Source organism: Dermacentor variabilis, chromosome 4 (assembly GCF_050947875.1).
Source record: "Dermacentor variabilis isolate Ectoservices chromosome 4, ASM5094787v1, whole genome shotgun sequence".
NCBI lineage: Eukaryota > Metazoa > Arthropoda > Arachnida > Ixodida > Ixodidae > Dermacentor > Dermacentor variabilis.
The window spans coordinates 74230973-74252109 of NC_134571.1; the positions used below are offsets into that span (position 1 = coordinate 74230973).

At 47.1% G+C, this 21137-nt stretch overlaps 1 protein-coding gene across 1 annotated transcript; it reads right to left on the reverse strand.

Annotated features, from left to right (window-relative positions):
• Positions 1-358: 358 nt before the first annotated feature.
• On the reverse strand, positions 359-12845 carry LOC142579380 (endothelin-converting enzyme homolog). The gene is made up of 3 exons (XM_075689499.1): positions 12469-12845; positions 10083-10492; positions 359-3320 (listed from the first exon to the last, which is right to left on the reverse strand). The coding sequence occupies exons 1-3, from the start codon at positions 12686-12688 to the stop codon at positions 1383-1385; spliced, it is 2568 nt and encodes an 855-aa protein (XP_075545614.1). The 5' UTR covers positions 12689-12845; the 3' UTR covers positions 359-1382.
• Positions 12846-21137: the final 8292 nt, after the last annotated feature.

Genomic DNA, 21137 nt, shown 5'->3' on the forward strand with positions numbered 1-21137 from the left:
GGTGATAGCACGTAGGCGATATACAAACGTTCGGCAAAATGGCGGTGAATACAAGTTTTGTGTCCTGGCGCGTAACCTGCAAACGCTCAATCTCTGGTTCCTCGATGTGTGCGCGGTCTCCAAGATATCGAGGCACCCTAGCTGGGCCGACAATGCCCTTCCAATTTCGTCCCGTCCTAGCCATGCCACGCATGTCAGTTTCTATATACCGAGCATCCCAGGCTTATACGCAGGAAAATAGCGTGCATTTAAATCAGGCATGGGCGGTAACGTAGGCGGATGCCATTAACCTCGTGAGTTGCACCCCGCTTCCTTAAAGTAGATCGCCTAACGCTAAACGAATCATTTAAGCGCACTGGACGCGTATCTGACATGAGTTATCAAAGGCGCCATGCCGTGTATCGGCGGGTATACGAAGCGTCCGGCGAAGTGTCTGCCTTCTACTATTCAGGAAATTAGAACCAAGGTCAAGGACAAACTTCAATTCACAAACGAGAATTTCTACTTTAACGAGTGTTAATTACACATTGAGAGGTGGCGTTAGACACTGCGGTATCAGAACAACACCATCAATTTACTCGCCCACACTGCACACTTCTCAACGGCAAGATGGTTCTTGAGGCTAGTTGACATCCGTGCTTTTAAAGTTCTGGCAAAGCTCCGTTAAAGCCGAACTGCAGCGCAAAAAAAAATAAAGCCGGCATCGCGGGCGAGTCGACCGTGTCCGCGAAGCCTCTCACCTATACGTTGGACGAGGATGCGTCGGAGGCCAGTCACCCTACACAGCCATTAGCTCGAATCATGGCGACTATATATGATGCCACCCCGCCACAACACTAGCTCAAACCTTCCGCCAAGGCATGCGAAGAACCTCCACCTTGTTCTTCAAGTAGCATAGGCAAGAGCACGATCAACTCGCCGCAAGAGCCGCTCGAGAATCAAAGAACACGAGAAGAGGTCAGCGAGTTCTAATCTGCAATGTTGCCGCGGGTAAGACTCGGCACAACCACACTGAAGGGAGACTTGTGCAGTCCGAAACACACAACAGTCACGTGAACCAAGGGTGCGTCTACAGTTCGGAAACTCAAGAAGCACAGGAAAATCATGGGCTAACAACTGCGTAATTGAGTAAAGGCAACATCCTCTGATTTCCACTCGCTCCGTTTGTACACATTGACGCGCTGTCAGAGGCGCGTTTTTCATAAGTCTATCGAAGCGGAAGAACACGACTGCAACCACTTTTTTTTTTTCGTGCATCTAGAGATAATAGCGAATAAATAAGTCTAATTATTTAAAAAAAGAAGCAGAGTAACTTCTATACACTTCGTGCGCTATGCGCACACCCCACACAAGCACTATAAAAACATCCACATCGAGGTAACTCAAAGCAGCGGACACCGGTTAGGAGGGTTCATCGGGTCGCCGGGAGCACAGCCAAACGCTTCAGCGAACTCGGGTACGTGTCGCAGCGGTATATCGCACACCGGCTCTCCCGGTCCCTTGGAGGCACTGCCTCTGCAATGGACGTAGCACAGCGCGATGAAGACAAGCTGTAGTCCGCTGTACTTCTCCAGCCCATGCACCGTGCTATCCGATGCACGCCTCACCACACTGTCGTAAGCGTCCACGAGAGCGCCGAGGCCGACAGCGCGCTCTGCATGCAGTTGACCTGCGCCGATTGAGCCGCCCTCCCGCATGCACTCGATCATGGACTGCGACTCGGACACGTTACTGTAAGAGTAGAGAAACAAGCTGCCCAGCGCTTTGGCGACGTCGGATCCGAAGCCGCCGTAGTTGAGCGACGAAGGCAGCCTCGAGTCGAAGAGCGGATAGGACAGGGCGTACGGCATCAGCTGGAAATCCCTCTTGCCGTATAAAATGATGTGGTAATTCAGTTTGTACACGGACTGCATGGTATCTTCCACTTCCTGTGGTTGTTTGATGACAGCCGACAGCTTCCAGTTGTCCACGAACGAGTCTGTCGCGTCCGGCAGCTGGAGTCGCTTCTCGGTTCCGCCCTCACCGCTGTGTCGCTCGAAGTTGAAGAAGACCGTCGCACCGGAGGACCAGTTGCCGACCACGGTTATGCTCTCGTCGAAGTACGTCCAGTTGGATAGGCGGCGCGAGAAGGCACTTCGCACTGCTAGCGTCATATTCCTGGCCACTTCACCTGCGTTTCCCTTCAGAACGTCGGCGTTGTATCTGGCGAACGGTGCTTGTATGGAGAAGTACATGGCCCTGGTGACGCAGAACAGTCCGTGGTACGCTTTCGTCGTCTCATAATCCTTGTCATAGTAATTGTGGATGAGGGCCTCGTTCGCGAAGAGTGCCGCCGCTTGAACCGTGCACCAGGAGACAAACGTGTGGAACGAATCCGAGCCGTTCCATCTCCAGACGCGCAGTATAGATTCCACATACTCGGGAGTCGTACTCGTGACCGACACACGTGCGGCCACGCTCACGTCGAGTTCTTGAAGCACCGCCCTCCACCTAGCCTCGGTCAGCCCCAAGTCCGGCGCATCGAGAAAGCTCTCCACGCGACGCGCGGCCGCCGCGCGGGCGCGAGAGTACTTGACGACTTGCAGCGCGTAGGTCTCGAAGTTCTTCACCTGCTCGTACGTGACGCTGTCCGTGTCGTTGCGCCCGAAGTGTTCCTTGAGAAACTCGAAGTACACGTGGCCGCCAGGGCTCGCGCGCAGGCGCTCGTGTTTCTTGACCACGAACAGGAGCAGCTTTCCGATACTCGCGACTAGCTCGACCGCGCGTCCTTCGCCGTGCGTCACGACATCGAAATCGAGCAGCACGTCCCAGCCGAGCTTCAGGGCGACGTAGAGAAGCGAGCGGAGGACGTCCGCGTCTCTCGAACGCTGCGGCCACACAATGCCGGCGTCGTCGAGGGCCTTCCGCACGGCTGCCAGCTCGTCCCTGCTGCCTTCGAGTATGGCCATGCAGCTGCGGTACACGGCGGCGGCTCGCTGCTCCTCGTTCTGTCCCGACGGCGGCACTTGGATGCTGCTCAGCGCCTTGGAAAGCCTGTCCAGCACGCTCTTGAACTGGTCCGCCCACACGGAGAGTTCGTTCGACTTCTGCCAACCGCTGCAGACGAAGCGCGTGAAGTTCTTGCACGGGTTCACGGAGTCGTCGATGGACGAACGAAGCCGACGTGAGTAGGCGAGGCAGGCGTGAGTCTTGCAAGCGTTCGAAAAGGGCACCTCCGCGAAAAAGGCAGCCATGATCGCCAGCGCAACCAAAGCAGATGTGAGAATGACCGTTAGCACGCACGTCGAGAGCATGAGACCCAACTTCAGCGATGTAGGAATCTGAAATAAGAAACATTAGCCGTTATGTGAACAAAACGATCTCGATATATATGCCTTTCTTCTATATTTAATTTAGCAGTACAGTCGGTGGTATTTCGGCGTGATATGAAGTGGTCTCGGGTATAAGTTGTATAGGGGAAATTGCGACCGCAATCAATTACACCAATCTTTGCTCAAGGTTTCGAAAGAAATGATGCATTTTTCAAAAAGAAATATCCAACAAATTTGACCTCTTAGTAATGTCCAGTTCGATTTCCGGAAAGGATGTCAACAGATTTCCTATTTTTCTTGATTGTGGCGCGAAGTACATTTCGTCAAAAGGGGACAGAAAAAAAGAAGACAGTGAAGCGCTAAACTACCAACTGTTTACTGACAGCCTCAGAAACATACAGAAAAAAAAAAAACTACTTCCGCGCGTGCGCACAGAGCCAAGGTGTGACGTAGAACTACATGGTCGTGTTAACGTATTTTGTAGAAAGCACATTTCTGCAGAATACAATATGATACATGTATCGCTGACACAATCAGGCCCTTTCTTTTTAAAGCTTCTAATAACTTCATAGCGGTTCGGTCCCCACTTTTACCAAGAATCAATACTTGCTAGAATCATGGCGTATAACGGCAGGCTTTACAGTGCGCAGGAAGATGCGCATTGTCACATTTATCAATACTATTAGCATGCTCCATAGGCCTGTCAATAATACTACGTCTCGTTTGTCCAATGTAGGACAAGCCGCAATGGAGGGGAATCTCATGGACTACCCCTTCAACACAGCGCATGGAAGATTTTTTTTTTTCAAGTTTCAAGTTTCAAGGTTTCAGGAAAGTTAACACAAACTGTACGCAAACATTGTACGTCCCCTTAGCCAAAGGCAAGTAGTGGGGCCACTTACATATATGCGATTGGCAGTAAGCTTGTTAGTAACACATTAATGCACTGAAGAAATGTCAGGAAAACAGTACTTAGAAAAACAGTATAGATTAAAAAGCACACTTGGTTAGTGAGGTTACTGCTAAACAAAATGTCGTTTCCGACTTAACATAAAAACACTTATATACAAGTGCATACTGTTGGTCGCGTACGTGGGATGAACATTTTCAGACAGGTTCCGCTCCCATTTGCTGAATATATTATTTTTCAACTAATGTGATACATTTCTCTTTGTTTTACCTCCAATGGTAAGATGTTCCATGTATTTATACCGATAAATTCTACTAATCTCTGACAATATATATTTCTTGTCAGCGATATGTTGGAGTTTCCAAATGTTTTGTTTCGTGTTGGACCAGCTGGCATATTTAATATTGATACATGAAATGGATGATTGTCTGTTATTATGCTATTAACGCATTCGACCATATTTATTTAGCGTAAAGAATCGAACGGCAGTACTTGTAATTTGACAAAAATTGGCTTACTTGTTTCATTTCGCTGACAGAAAGTAAGCGTGCGGAAGGCTCGTTTTTGCAGGCGTCGGATAGGTCCTATAGGCACGCTGTGAAAGTATATGCCCATGACTCAATGCAATACATTAAATGATATTGAATAAACGAAAAATACAAAATTCCGAGAATTTTTGCTTGAAGATGTTCCCGTGCGTGGAGAAGAGCATAGCAGCCAGATGCTAGCTTGGAGCAAAGGGCTTCTATGTGGCATTGCTAGTTTAGATGGTTCTCGAGAATAACGCCGAGGTAGGTATACGAGTCGCTGCGTTCGAGTGGACACTGATTAATGGACAATGAGACAGAATCACTACTGATGGTTTTGGAACGTGAATGAAAAAGAGCCATATTTAGTTTTTCTAGTATTTATTGTCAATTTATTCGCCGTAAACCATTCAAAAACTTTAGAAACCTCTATTTGTGTTTACTGTTTCTTTGGTGTTGTTACCTGTAATTATCAAAGCTGTGTAATCGGTATACATTAATGCATTAGCGGGCGTTAAAATCTGGGGCAAGCCATTGATACAAATTGTAAAAAAAAAAACGAACCATGCACAGATTTCCGTGGCACTCCTGTTCTCAGATGCTGAGAGGATGAGATTATCTTGTCTATATCAACGATTCGTTTTCGATTTTGAAAATAACTACGAAAGAATTCAAGTACATTATCGCAAGCTCTTTGGCCAGTCGGTGCATGATGAAGTTGAAAAGGGTGGTTCCAGTGAAACACAAAGGAAGCGCACACAAGGAAAAGGCGTTAGGCACGGACGGACGTAGGTCTTTCAATTGTAGTTTATTGGAATTCACATTGCCGCACATAACCTCCAATGCATGCGCATGTTCAACTCCTCTCAAGACATGTGTGTCCGTCCGTGTCTGACGCCTTTTCCTTGTGTGCGCGTCTTTTGTGTTTCACTGCTACCCCCTTTTTCAAATTCAAGTACGTTGTTGCGAAACCCATAAGCGATTAGCTTATTATGTAGGATATTATGATCAGTGGTGTCAAAGGCTTTTTTTTAATCAAGAAAAACAATTGCTACTAGTTCGTTGTTATGAAGAGCGTTGTTTATTGCCTGTGTTAATGAAAGTACTATCTGTAGACGTAGAGTGATTAGGTCAAAAACCATGTTGTTGAAAGCTAAGTACGATCATACTTCTTGAAGAAAGAATGCATACGCTTAGCAAGAAATTTTTCGAAGATGGCATTGATAACTCTCAGAACAGATGTGGGGCGATAGCATCATGAGTCAGATTTGTCTCTCCCTTTAAAAATCGGGGTGACCTTAGCAGCCTTTAATAATGACGGATATATTCAAGTGTACAATGAGTGATTGAATGAGCGGAATAGCATTGAACCCAATATATCAATGTTTTCTTCGATTAGCCTTAAGGTTATGCCATCACGTCCTGATGCTTTCCCAATGTTTAGTTTGTTTACAGTATTAAGTATTTCATCCGGATCAGTGACGCTCTTAACAAAACAATTAACAATAGAAGTGACGGAATATGTGGGCAAATTAGGATCGGTAAGCATTTCTTCTAGACTAGGGCCTAAGTTCTCTGCTTGCTAGAGTGGGAAATAACTTGTTTAGTAATCTGCCATATCCTCTTGGAGTTGCCTGCAGCTTGTTCAATCAGCCCTGAGTAATATTTCTTTTTTTCGCTTACGCAGCACCGATACTGTTATATTACGGGATTTTTTTATACACACTTAAGTCGTAACTACTGGCTTTGCTGTGTGTTCATTTATGGTATCAGTAGTCTTTCACCTTTAGTAGGCCTAGTATATTATTTGTCATCCATGGGCAGACGCATTATCATAGGAACGCTTCAGAAATTCACTTTGGCTATTCTTTAAAATGTCTTTTAAGATCTAAATTAGGTCCGATAATTCAGTGTTGAGATCATTATGATAAATGGTGTCTGTTCTGCATGCCAACAGAAAGTTCCGCGCATAAAGGCAGAAGCAGCACGTGACAGGGCACGTGCTGCTTTTGGCAGCCCCGCGGCTCGTCGCGTGTGATCCCGGGGCGCAATTGAGCCAACGCGATGGGCCGCGGAGCTGACGGAAGCAGCACGCCAAACCTTTCAGACGTTGTACTGAAGGTGAGGTCTATGAGATAACTCTAGACTGCGACAGTTCCTACATTGGACAAACGTGAGGTTGTATTAATGACAGACTAACGAAACATGCTAATATTATTGGTAAGTGTGACAATGCGCATTTTCCTGCGCACTGTAACGGTGCTTTGAGCAAGTATTGATTCTTGGCAAAAGTGGGGACCAAACTTCCAGGGAGTTTTTGGAAGCTTTCTATATTAAAAAGAAAGGGTCTGATTGTGTCAGCGATACATCTATTATGTTGTATTCTGCAGAAATGTGCTTTCCTCAAAATATGTTATCATGACCATGTATTTATACGTCACACCTTGGTTCTGCGCGCACGCGCGGAAGTTGTCCTTTTTTTCTGTATGGTTCTGAGGATGTCAGTAAACAGTTGGTAGCCTGACGCTTCACTGATTTTTTTTTACAGCGAAGCTGTATATGGCTAGCCGATTCGTCCATCCATCCGTCGCCTGTACGCCGATAACTCCTCCACATCACAACGTCACACCTGTCAAGGTGTCAAGGTGTCGACGTCAGACCTTGGTTCTGCGCGCGCGCGCGGAAGTTGTCCTTTTTTTCTGTATGGTTCTGAGGATGTCAGTAAACAGATGGTAGCCTGGCGCTTCACTGATTTCTTTTTACAGCGAAGCTGTATATGGCTAGCCGATTCGTCCATCCATCCGTCGCCTGTACGCCGACAACTCCGCATGCCCGAAAAAAAAAAGAGAGACCCGCGCGATTGGCTGCGCCAGTAGTGACGTCGTTGCTCTCCGTCGCAGCCGAGCGCACGCGCAGCAGTTTCTCTCCGGCTGCGAAATGGGTAGGCCACGCGTCATACGTACTCCTGAGGAGCAGGCAGCTTTCGATCATCAACACCACGAGAAGAACCAGGAACGAGCTCGTCTACTCCGTGCCTATGTGCTGCAGCCCGAACACAAGAACAGGCTGATGCAGCCGAGCGCAAGCTGCAACTGCGTGCCGGTGATCCGGCAGCCTATACCAAGCCGTCGTTTAATGAACCGTCGGGATTAACCCAGTGATTAACACCGGGGCCGCACGTTTCAGCTTCGCTGGTTAACCATGTGTACGGAGTGCTTGGGCGGTGATTTTTTCTGTCCCCTCTTCACGAAACGTATTTCGCGCCACAATCATGTACCTAGGAAATCTAAGCATCAACTTGTCCAAGAAGTCCTTTTGGAAGGTCTACAGAGTAATTGTTAAGACCTAAGGAATACATCGTCTAAGCATCCAGAACAGACTCGATACTTTAGGTATATACATGATTTCACTAAGTTTTCAGGTTCTTTTGACCAAATATATTGACGCATAAGTTAGAAATGTATGGCGTTCGCGGGGCAACTCTCTAGCTTTAGTTGTCGTAATTTAACAGATACGTCACGGTGTGTCGCGAAAATTATCGATTATGTTCACTGCTAGTTAGTAGCGGTCTGACGAAGGTGATCCTTATAGGTTCCCTTTTGTTTAACGTCTGTATAAGTGATATTATAAACACCGGCACAACAGTGCAATTCATAGTATTTGCTGACGATACCACAGTGTTGCTATCTGGCGCATATGCATATGGTTGGCAGAAAGATGTAATCGAATATTAGGCAATAATAAATTATGGTCACTCTCTACGGAATTAAATAGAATCAGTATATATTCTTCGGAAACGAAGGTGATAATTTTCAGACGAAAACAAGACATTTAGCTTTAAAGTGGATATGCGCGCAGGACATAAAATCTAAATTGTCGATCAAGACAACATTTCTTGTTTTCACGTTTTTCTCTCATGTAATTTATGATTCTGACATACATAACATCTCGATAAGCTTTCCTCGACGGGATCTTTATCGCGTTGTCGTTGACTCGATCCTCCCAACGCAAATAAAGGTCCGCATTTATCACGTAATATTAGCCTCGCACTTTAACTACTGCAGTTTGGTTTGTCTTACAACTCAGTGATATTTATCCGCACTCAAAGAATGCTTAGGATCGAAGATATGTACGAGTTTCACGATCTGCGTTCGTTTTACATTTCCTCTTCTGCTTTTAAACTTCAGTCAGACTACTGCGATTCTGCAGCGAGGCACTCAAGATATAAATAATCGTAACATGGACGAATGCGTTCTTATGCCCCGTTTTCGTACCTATATTAAACGGAATATTTGTTATTTTAAATAAACAAACACTTAGACTAACCAGTGTAATTTATATTTCGTGAGAACTTTCTCAAGCGTAATTTTTTTTAATGTAATGCGTGCTTTTTTAGCACGTAACAATTATGTTCCATGTAACAAGGTACTTTTTCTTTCTCACATCCTGTGTGTATTTTGTCTGTTGGTCTTATTCCTTATACCAGTGGTGTTTTTTATTCTATTGTTTTTTATTCTATTAGAATAGTTAGAGTGCACTTTAATTTTATTAGCGTATTGTATAATATTGTCTCATTTTACTTCTTTTGCCTCACTGTTCGTGTTTGATTTGTAATACGAATGCGCTCTGTATTTCTTTTTTCTTTGCTCCAAGTGAGTACACGTTTTAACTGATCTACAAGAGTATTTAATTTCGTTTATTTCTCCTTAAGGGCCCGAAGGCATTACATAAGGGGGTACATAAAGACATGTGAACTTGAATGATTTGAACAAAACTGCAAAACATACCGTAGAAGTACAGTCAGGGAAGTAAAAAATACAATTTATAATACATTGAATACATAAAGGTAAACAGCAGAAAAAAATCAGAGCAGGCAGATATTTATTAAGACGTGTTAGATATGGCTATTATTGTGCAATTAACATATATTTTGTGTATATGAGGTTTCATCATTCACCTCTGTGATCGTTCTCCTATAGGCCCTGTCAAGCGTTCCTTTTTAGCTTTTAGCCCAGCAGTGGATCCAGCCAGGATATCTTCCGGTGAATCATTAGCATCCAGAAGTGTCGAAACAAAAATAACTGGCTTGCGTTGTGGTGGTGGTTGTTTTTCTCTGGGGGCAAAGGGTCGCGTCTGGCAGAATTGTCCGTGCGCGTTTCCCCCTCGTATCATGCGAACTAACCCGGGGGTGAATGAGAGGCCACAAAAATTTCCTGGGTCACCTTCCAGAGAGGTATGTATACTATGGAGCGGACAATGTTGTTCAGTTTTGCCGATATGGCGAGGACAACAAGCGTGTTCGTCACGACACCGCCGACGGCCCGCAAGCCTTACCGGGGGCGGCTTCGGGCCCTCCTCGGCGATATTATCGCCGGGCAGATGGGGTGGATTGACGACCGCCTCCATGGGGAAGGCCACGATGTTTCCGCTTATCAGGGGAGACTTGAGTACGGGCGGGCTACTGGGCTGGTCGCTTCCCGCGCCGGCCCCGACCGAGTGGCAGGCCTGTGGCACCGGCAACGAGACCGAGCTATTAGGTGACACCGTGCTGGTCACGCCAGCGCTGCCGGCCTGCGACACCGGCAACGAGGCCACGGCTGCGCCTTCGGTGGCGGCACGGTCAGCGCCGGTGTCGCGAGCCTCAAGTCGGTGATGCCCAGTGGCCGCAGCTTCCGCGACGTTCGGCGCTTTGGAGCTCTTGCTTGCGTGGCGGGACGGTGGCCGGATGGTGTGAACTTTGGGGTCTGCGTGCGGAAGACGCACGCAAGACACAGTAGTTGGCCGCAAGCGAAATGAAGGCTGGTGCCATATTCAATATAACAGCGCCTCGATTGACAGAGAACGGGCGGAAGTTTAGGGACGATATTGTGCATGTATAGCGTGATATAATTAAGTGTTCGACGAAAATTCGTCAGGTCAGGTAACATGATGAAGAAGTTGCAGACACTGACCAAGTCGAGATGAAAAAAAAAACGATAAGCAGCCGTTTCGGAGCCCGTACGGTCGCTAAAATGTATGTGCGTGCGTGCGTGCGTGCGTGCGTGCGTGCGTGTGCGTGTGCGTGTGCGTGTGCGTGTGCGCGCGCGCGCGCGCGCGCGCGCGCGTGTGTGTGTGTGTGTGTGTGTGTGTGTGTGTGTGTGTGTGTGTGTGTGTGTGTGTGTGTGTGTGTGTGTGTGTGTGTGTGTGTTTTCCGCCTCGACTTGGTCAGCGGCTGCAACTTCTTAATCACGATATTGTTTATAGTTCAGGGCCACTGCACGTATCACCATCGTGGAAGTGTAATATAAGCATATTTATTGTGGCAAGTTGCAGCAGCTAGAGCCGATAGTTTCGTTAGTGCGAGATCCTACTACAATGCTGCGCAGTAGAACTTATAAGCGTGCACGCTTTCACGTTGAAATATAACAGCCATGCTTCAGCCAAGCTGATTTTGATGTCTTAGTTACTTTTCGTCGGTGAGTGCTAAAAGTAAGAATGATCGCAATAAGATATATAGTAATATTGTACACAAAGTAGCAGTAGCAGACGTTCTGCCGTCGTAACGTGCATAACTCGACGCCTAACGCCACGCACATTCAGTTTCAAGTTGTTCCGATAAATTTCCCTTCGGTATCAATGTTAGCTTTGCATGTGATGAATTGTAATACGCCAGGACCAGCATGGCCTCCGTCGCTCAACGTAGACTGTTAGACCTTATTTGCGAAAGTTAACGCAGCTGTACAAAGGTTGTCGTGATATAAGGATGCGTTCATTGATAATCCTATCATGCATCGTCAGGGGACATATACACTGCTTTCGAGATCTGCCCGTCCAATATTCCCAGTGTACATCCTCCTAGGCTTGCCTAATAAGTCCTATACTACAAAGGACCACACGTGGACTACTGTATGAGTTTTACTGAGGGCTTGAGTGGCAACGAAGCGATAAACAATGAAAACTTGACAGCACAGGTACATTCCTCTAGTTAGCACTTCAACAGCTGATCAGATAACCTTTGTTCATATATTTTATTCATTGCGCAAGCAAAATTCAACTGTACAAGATGAAAGGGGGACTGGACAAACGGCTCTTACAAGTTTGCTTCTACGTTTTACAAACCAATTCGTCAACGAAGTCTATTTAGCTCGATACGGGATGTCGCTACATCGCTTCAGTGGTAATCGCATCAACGTTAAAGAAATATTCACGGGTTTTACGTGCCAAACTACGTAATTATGAGGCACGCCGTAGCGGGTGATTGCGGATTCATTTCGACTACGTGGGGTTCTTTAACGTCCCCCCACTGCACGGGTGTTTTTGCAATTCACCCCCATCGAACTGCGGCCGGGATTTGTTCCCGCGACCTCTGGCTTAGCAGCGCAACACCAAAGCCACTGCGCTAACAGGGCGGGTCACGTTTACGACAGCATTCACCGTAAAACATGGGTTCTGTGGGAATTTTTCAGGATATTTATTTATTCAAGTCTTTCGTTCTAAGAGGCACGACTGAAGGCCCCCTTGTACACTTAAGTGTACGTGCGTTGACTTCAGGACGAGCGCTAAACAATTTAGTCAACGATATATCTTGTACGTAAAGGCTTCTTAATGTAGCGCCATGATCCGTGCAGGAGTAGTGCGCTGGGACTGGAACTAGAGTGAACAGCAGCCTCAAAAGCTCGAGCGACCATGACGACTGAATGCGCCTAACGGATTCATTAGAAAGCCCTAACGTGCACCCTACCTGGCTGTGGTACCGCGGGACTCAAGACTGAGTTTTCGTGACCTTCCGGCGGGCGCTTGTGGGTGACATCTCGTCCATGGGAGGCTCCGCGCTGCTTCAAGTGGCGGGTCCGTAACTCGTCCCGCTTGGGTCCCTTCTTGGATCCAGTTTTCTCCTTCGCGGCCTGGGCCTGCTTCGCCTGCGTGCCAGAAGCCGGCGGAGAAGCCTCGCTTGGCTTCATGGACGAACGCTATAGATACGGGTGCCTCGATGACGAGCAGCGCGATGAAGCTGTCTGTGAAAGGCGTTCGATCGTCTTCTCGAGCTCGGGAGGTGCCACGAGAGCGTGCCACGAGAGCGTGCCCACGGCAGGCGAAGCGATCGCAATGGTGATGCAAACTGCCCTGCAATTAAAAGGTAACAGTGAAGTGTCTTAAGGGGAAGCTTTAGCTCGGGTGCTCCTCTCTAAATACATGCAAAAAAAATTTCACTTTTCTCGGCAACCACTGCACCAAATTTGACGAGGTTTGTTGCATTTAAAAGAAAGGCTTAATATCTAGTGACTCTTGGTTTCGAATTCTTTATTTTGGTCGTAAATTTTTTATTAAGAATTGGCAAAAGTTAGTGAGTGAGTGAAACAACTTTATTTGGTCCACTATAGACGTCGCTAATAGACGGCGCTAGACGTAAAAGTCGAAAATTTTCAAAAAACGAAGCTATCAAGTTTACAACTCTGTAACTCAGCAACGAAAAATGATAGTACAATTCTGTGAACTGCATCTAATAGCACATCTAGAGCAGACAAAATTGATATGTTACAAATGAATCTAAAGAATTGTAGTAATATGGAAATACAGCTTTTACAGAACCCTTGTAAACAACATACCAAATTCACGTAAGATGTAAAATGACGTATCAAATTTGTCCACTTTGAATTATCTAATGGACGCTGTTTACAGAACCGCGATATCTCTTCTTGATGCAGAGCTATGAACTTGTTAACTTCGTGCTTCTATTTTTTTTTTTAAACTGTCGAATATTTACAAATCTTTTTAACAAAATTCAGGCCCCAAATCGAAATTCTGCTTCCAACAGTCGCTATAATTTAACTGTCTCTCTCTCAAATGCAAGAAATTTCATAAAGATCGGTCCAGGGGTTATCTCAGAAAAACGTTTTTGCGTTTTACATGCATTTGAATAGGCCGCGTCGGAGTTGGGCCCGAGCCACTCCGTGGCCCGAGCTAAAGCTTCCTCTTAAGGATCAAAGCATCTTTTACAGCGAAGCTGTTGATGCGGACTCTTGTCTTGTCTTGTGTGCACTGTGCCGTCGTTGTCAGAGTTCGCTAAAACTGTGTCACCATCAGCAGTAGCTCGAGCGTCGTCGTCTTCCTCCACAGCTTGCTCGTTGGCGCCCCTCGGCGCTACCTCGCGCGCGCGCGCGTACCATCTCCTCCCGCCTTCGTCGTCGCCTTCTTCCACAGCTGGTTCCGTTGCCGCTCGTCATTCAAGCGTAGAATTTCACTTCTCATCCGTCGTCGTAATGGGGAAGCCGCGTTTACGGAGGCATGAGCCATTGCTTAAGGGGGTATGAGTCATTCATTGTCTTACGTGACGAACAGATTTAATTTTGAAGCATAAGGCTGGTGATTGTCAAATGTGAACGCCGTCATCCGCCGTCGACTCAAGAGCAAGCGATGCAAGATTCAACGTCTCCAGACAAGGCACTGCACGCGGAGGAGGCACACCGAACAGTGCAGACACAAGAGACGACAACTCAATATCAAGCTTTAGAAGAGACAACACAGGACCAAGCAAATACAACCATCACACACAAGATGAATTTTTAAAAAATCACATAATTTTTATTTCACGCCAAACCTTGCTCTCATTACTGGCGCAAAAAAAAAAAGGGCGGAGCAACTTGCACGCAAAAAAAAGAAAACAAGAGAAACCCGACAAAACACAGGCAGAAATCTCATGCACAAAAAAAAGAGAAAACACACTGGGAGAACCGCAAGAAAAATGGCACTCCTACAGCATGCTCACCATGCGAAGCGCGTAAAAGCGAAAATGAGGTGAAAGAATGGTGAAACAAACGATTTACAATATAGACCACTTGAGAAGTTTGACTTGCATGGTGTAACACTCAGTGTAACTAACACAGCTTCGCTGTTCGACCATCTTCAGGGACTGGAACGGGCGGTGATATTATATTAACGCGTTAGCACTAGGTGCGTCCAAAGTGGAACAAAAAAAAATTCGGCGGAACCCATCTCACGATTGCTGTCGACGGTAATGCGATAAGCATTCAAGCAATGAGCGACACGCCGTATTGCTAAATTCACGGTTATTTAAATCAGTAGTGGTCATTCTGAGGCTTCCGTTGCTTCGCCTACATAAAACATACACTGTCTCCGCCGCCCACCTAACTTTCTGCCGCCCCCTGCTACGCTTCCCTTCCCTTCGAATCCAGTCCGTAACCCTTAATGACCATCGGTTATCTTCCCTCCTCATCTTTTCTATGTCACTCACTTTCTAAGGTCGCCCATGAGCATGACTGCATGACGACGACTGCATGACGACGACGCAGTGACGACAATGGAATGATGATAGAAGAATGCAGTCAAACACAAACGACAAATGGCTATATGACGACGATGGCATGAAGACAAAGAGATGGCGATTCTGAAAGGATAACGGTGGCATAATGACGACGGCGTGCGACTGCGGCACGATGACAATGGAATGACAACCGAGTGTATGCAGACGACGGTATGTCGACAGCCAGACGGAGCTAAAATGAAGGCGATGGTACGACCGCGACGGCATGAAGACAGCCGTGTATGCATGACGATCACTGAATGATGACGACGCAATGACGACGCAATGACGACGATGGCATGGCAACGGCGGCATAATCACACGTGATCGACGACCGCATGATTACGATAGAATGACGAAGGAGGAGGGACATCAATGGACCGATGAAAGCTGTTTGGCGGCAATGGCCCAATAACAATTGGACAGCATTTCTGTAATGATGAAGAGAGTTAAACGACAGAGTGACGATGGCAGCATGACAACAATCGTATGACGCCGATGGCGTGACGACGACGGCACGACGAGAGTCGGACGACGAAGTTAGAATGACGATGATGAAATGACCCCGACGGCACGACGAGGACTGTATGACAACGAATGCATGACGACGACTGCCCGACAACGAGGCAGTGACGACGACGACATGACAGCGTTATGGGGACAATCAGATGACGACGACAGCAGAACTGCGGTCGAGTGAAGAAGCTCGAGTGACAAACACGACGGCCTCACGAAGACGGTGAGACAGCTAATGCATGATGACTGTGTGATGAATATAGCGTGACAATGACGGCACGACGAGAATCGAATGACAACTCTGGTATGACGACGATGCAGCGAGCATCACTACCACAAGAACATACCTAGAGGCCCAAGTTATTGGACAACTTGGGTCACTGGGTCGGCGTGTAAAGCGCGACGACGATAGCATGACGACAGTCAGATGACGAAACTGGAATGACGACCATAGAACGACCGCGACGCATACCTAGTGACCCAATCTGATAGAAAACTTGAGCCGCTGGGTCGGAGTAAGAGGATGGATGGATGGATGGATGGGCAGGCAGGCAGGCAGGCAGGCAGGCAGGCAGTGAGTGAGTGAGTGAGTGAGTGAGTGAGTGAGTGAGTGAGTGAGTGAGTGAGTGAGTGAGTGAGTGAGTGAGTGAGTGAGTGAGTGAGTGAGTGAGTGAGTGAGTGAGTGAGTGAGTGAGTGAGTGAGTGAGTGAGTGAGTGAGAGAGCTTTATTGGAGGTCCGGCGAGAACGCGAACTCGTCGCGCATCCGGCTAGTCTCATGTCGGGACCGGCAGGTCTAGTCCACTGGCCCAGTCGCGGGCACGCCGGATAGCCAGAATTTGGTTGTCTAGAGCGGGGCTACGCAGAGGCAAGTCCCACTCCTCCTTGCTGAACTTAGGGTATCTCGACCCGCACTCTCAGAGCATGTGTGCTAGAGTGAAGATCAGCCCGCAGGACGGGCAGGCGTCGTCGCGATATACGTCGGGGTAAACTTCGTGTAGAACGGCCAGACACCGATATTTGCCGGTCTGTAAGATAAGAGAAACGACTTGCGCCCTGTTCAACTTGGGGTGAGGGGGTGGAAAGGGCCTTCTAGACATGCAGAATTTCGCAACCTCGTTGTTAGTAGCGGGAGCGGCCCTGTGGCTGGCAGGCTTGAAACGGCTTAAGTAGGCAAAGAATTCTAATCGCAGTAAACGTAATGTGTGTGAACCCGGTTACGTGACAAAGGTAGAGAGGGGATAGGAGAGTTTACGAAAGCTTACCAATGAGAGAGTTTTTGGGCGGGATAGAAGCCAGTCGAATCTGGGAAGGAGGGACAGAGAGCACCGCAGCTGCGAATGGGAGCTCGAGAGGTAAAGGGCGGCAAGGCTGAGGAACCGCCCCCTGTCTGCTCCGGATCACCATCGACGTCAGTTGCACTATATAGGTGTTCTGCGGTTGCACTTCGCTCCTCTAAGAGTCAGGTTGTGCGTCATAGAGTGGGAAAAAAAAAACGATCTGCACAGCTACAGAGGTGCAACGTAATGCTAACGCATTTCTCTAGCATTTACCGCTAAATCGCCGCTGACTTGTTTCATTTATTTATTTATTCTTTTGTGAGCCTTGCCCTGCGGCATCGTTGTTCATTTAAATGAAAATGTGGAGATCCTCCTCATGGGGAAATTGCAGTAACGCGTGCCTTGGCGAAGTTGTCCTCCATGAGCCAACGCCTGGTCGGTCTGGAGCTTGGTTGTGCTTAGCATCCTTTCTCGAGTAGCCCTAAAAATTAAATTATGCGGTTTTACGTGCCAAAACTACGATCTGATTGTGAGCCACACCGTAGTGCGTGTCTCCGGATTAATTTGGACATCCTGTGGTTCTTTAACGCGCACCTAAGTACATAAGCGCAACGCCATAGCCACTGGGCTACCGCGGCGGGTCTCGAGCAGACTGGGCAGAGACACAGCAGGCTTTAAATGTCCACAGTACACTTGTACTTAAGCGTACGTATACGTGTGCACTGGGCATAGGCTTTTCTACGCGAATTTGACGCTATGAAGCGCCACCGGAACCTATTATCTTTCGACGCTTGTTCGTGTTCATATACTGCTTCGCATGCAATCACTCCACCGCCTGGAAGGTCTCTGGTACACAAGGTTCTCTTCAATGACGTCGATCAATGCGAACGATATACCTCTGCTTAGATTCCGGCTACCATATAGTAAAAGCGAGTTTCTGTCAAGTTTCATGGAGTGATGCATCGGAAGTTTAATCTTACCTCGCTTCCGATGAACTGCGGATCTCGGTTGAGATGTCGTCGCCTCTAAATAGCTGTTTCGCGTAAAATGAGCCAACCACGCTTTGAAATTAAGTTTGCAGCCGTTTTTTTTTTTCAAGTTGTATGTAAGATTTTCCTTTTCATAAACTGTAAATTTATATGGAGGATCACTGAATTGGGATATTGCGCCATCTTTATGCTAAAGCCCAATGCAATCAGATGCATAGCCACTGCGAGGTGCCGAAACCATGGTAAAACTGTTAAACAAAAGGTTAGACCAAAGGTTACGTGATGGTATCATGACGTCAAACGTTACGTGATAACAGCATCGTCGCTTCACGATATCGGCTGATGACGTTATGTGATAACGTCATCACGTCAAACGTGACGTTATCGCAAAGTGACGGTTTCACGTGATGGCGTCATGTGATGCCTCTTGGAGAAGCAGCACACTGCACTTCCCGGTTCTAGTCATTTCTGTGCGAATGTTTTCGCACCCCGTGCAGGTTCACCTTCGTCAGGTGAAGTGACCGGTTACTATTTTGAGCTTACCCTCGCAATACCCAAGCCAAGGCCTTTTTGCGCACCTCGCAGACAAACTATACTGCAAACCTTTCACTCAGAGTAAATCTTTCGTACCATGACCTAATGCGGGGACAGAGAGCTGGTGTCACCCGAGTCCCCACACTTCTGTCGCTTTCTGTAGACAAAGGTTTTGGCGTTTTCACACGTTGCTTAATCGTCGAACACAGTGATGATGTATGCTTCCCCCGCCCTTTTCCCCGGGCCTTTCCCTTCCTGCACAGGGCACTTCAACAATTTGCTTGCTACATCATGGTGACTCTTTTGGAAGACACCGGAGTATTGCCACCGTCGTTTGTGCATGCTTGATCCATCACTGAAGCTGCCATCGCCATCAAACATCTCCCTGTGTTTGTGACACTACGCTATACTGTGCCGGCTACGATTGGCTATAGCTTTCACAAACTCGTTATAATGCTTCCTCATTGGAATGGATGAGTCTCCTATATGCAACCCCTGTAACTGTGAAGAGACCATCGAGCACCTCCTCTGTAGCTGCACCCACTCTGGCGTTCAACGTTAGCGCACTCGGCCAAGTGGACGGTTGACCCTTTACAGAGCCAAATATTCTAGGTGATTGGGCACTTCCATCCTCAACCCAGAAAATTACGCGTGCTCTCGACAGTTATAAAAATAAACAGGCTTGAAAATGCCCTTGTAGACACTCTACGTCTATTACTGTGCGATTGAACTTTCTCTCTCGTTCGCCTTCCTCTTTATTTTTTCTTTTAATCCCTCATCTCCTCTCCCCCGTGCAGGGTAGCAAAGCAGACATCTGTGTGGTTAACCTCCCTGCCTTGTTTCTTTCTCTTGCCACGCAAAAAGTAAAACGTTTAGCTGTCAGTCATCGCTCCAGTGTCTCGCACTGTTAAATTATATGAATCCGTTCCCATTAGCCCAAATCATTGCGTTGCAGAACCTTCGTCTTCACCAATGCTTACATTCCTCGGGGATAAGCTATGTAAGCACAATTTCGTGCTTACCTTTGTGCAGAAACACACCTAAAGTGATGATCAAACAATTTTAAAGCGAAGCTTTCATTGCCTCTTCTCCCGACTTTCCGGGCGCTGCTGCGATGGTCTTGCCGCGCGTGCCGCTAGGTTTCTTGCAACACCACCAGGTGGCGCTCTCCTGCGCGCATCCCGGCCGGCGCCGCCGCAGGCCGGGATGCGTAGTTTGTGCGCGTGGCACGTGCTGTGCTTGCTTTCCTATGCGACAAAAATGCAGGTGCTGGGCTGTGATAGCGTAAACATTACAATCGTCCATAGCCTGAAGAGAGCGCTTAGAGATGGTGTCTTAACAGCGTGCTGGTCACGTATGCACAAGCAGCACGTAAACACGCGCCAGCAAAATGGCTCCAAAGTGCGCACTCAGCGTCGCGCGGAACAGGAGCGTCTTCGCTACGCAGCGAAACGTGGTGCAGACCGCGAATGTATCTATACGATGTATACATACAATTTTATAATAATTGATTGAATTACGTAGAGCCCCATAACTCAATTAAAGTCTAAAAATTCTGCCGCGATGCGATGTACCATGTGAGGCAACGATAATGCTCAAGAATCAGAGATTATGAACAACGACGCACAACGCCTCAAGCAAACACATCTCACAGTGTGTTCTGTGGACTACGCAGACAAAGTGCAGTGGTGCACGCAAGGTAACGTTTAACATCAAACCACCACTCTCGTATTGGTCAACGCTGAAGAAATTACACATTCAGCGCCAACATCACCGCAATTATCGTCAATCAAATCAAACAGCACACAAAGCTTCGCTTACATCGATTCCCACAATGCGTGGTATCCGCTTTTTTTATTTTCGAATACTCGGTCTTGAGGGTTTATAATTTTCATTGGATTTACACACTTCATAGGCAATAGACACGCACATATAGGTGTGAATTCACTATAAAACATAACAAGAATAGTTGCAAACTAATTTTTAAAGCGTTACCACTTTGACAGAGCACGTAACTTAATATTCAGAGCATAGCTCCGAATATCACACAAGATTTCTTTCTCATCCCAATTTTCGTGCATCAATATGCGCAAGCTCAACCACCAGACGACTAAGTCTTGCAGAAAAGCTACCGTTACAGTGCAAAAGCGACTGTTTGGACTTTTATCCATTATAAAGCTTAATAACAAAGCCCTCAAGACACTTCAGTGAAGAAGGGGAATTGCGCAGATATTCAGGTGATGTAGAGACTTTAGGTACAGTGTTGCGATCTATTACAATGATGTCCAGCCTCACCGCACAAACGCCCATGCCTAGCTAGCACACGTGCATGTGGCCCCTAGGTGAAGCACGTCGCGCTATGTTGAAACGTCCTACCCTAGGCCTACCACTCGGCGTATCATCATCATCACTGTGTGTGCGTGCATGTTTGTGTGGAATTATTTGTAGTAAAAAGTACATCTCCTCTCCCTCCCCTTTCACTATATAGATACAAATACAGTGAGTGCATAGTTAATGAAACATGAGCAAGTATAACTAACAAAATGAACTAATAAACTGGTTACATGGCTATAAGCAACTGGTTTAGAAACTGTTCAGCACATAGTTGCTCCAGCAAGCCTTTTAGATTATTCCAGAAATCAACTGTCAAAGGAACAGCACTGAAATTAAATTATGTGGTTTTACGTGCCAAAACCACAATCTGATTATGAGGCACGCCGTAGCGAAAGGGGGGGGGGGGGGGTGCAGGTTAATTTTGACCATCTGGGGTTC

Bases quoted from the DNA above. Each gene is read 5' to 3' on its own strand.
- LOC142579380 (XM_075689499.1), bottom strand. From the start codon at position 12,688: ATGAAGCCAAGCGAGGCTTCTCCGCCGGCTTCTGGCACGCAGGCGAAG. The intron at 10,493-12,468 runs GTAGGGTGCACG...TTCCGCACGCAG, and splicing joins TCCCGCGGTACCACAGCCAG to ACCCCAAAGTTCACACCATC. The intron at 3,321-10,082 runs GTAAGGCTTGCG...TTCTTATTTCAG, and splicing joins AGGGCCCGAAGCCGCCCCCG to ATTCCTACATCGCTGAAGTT.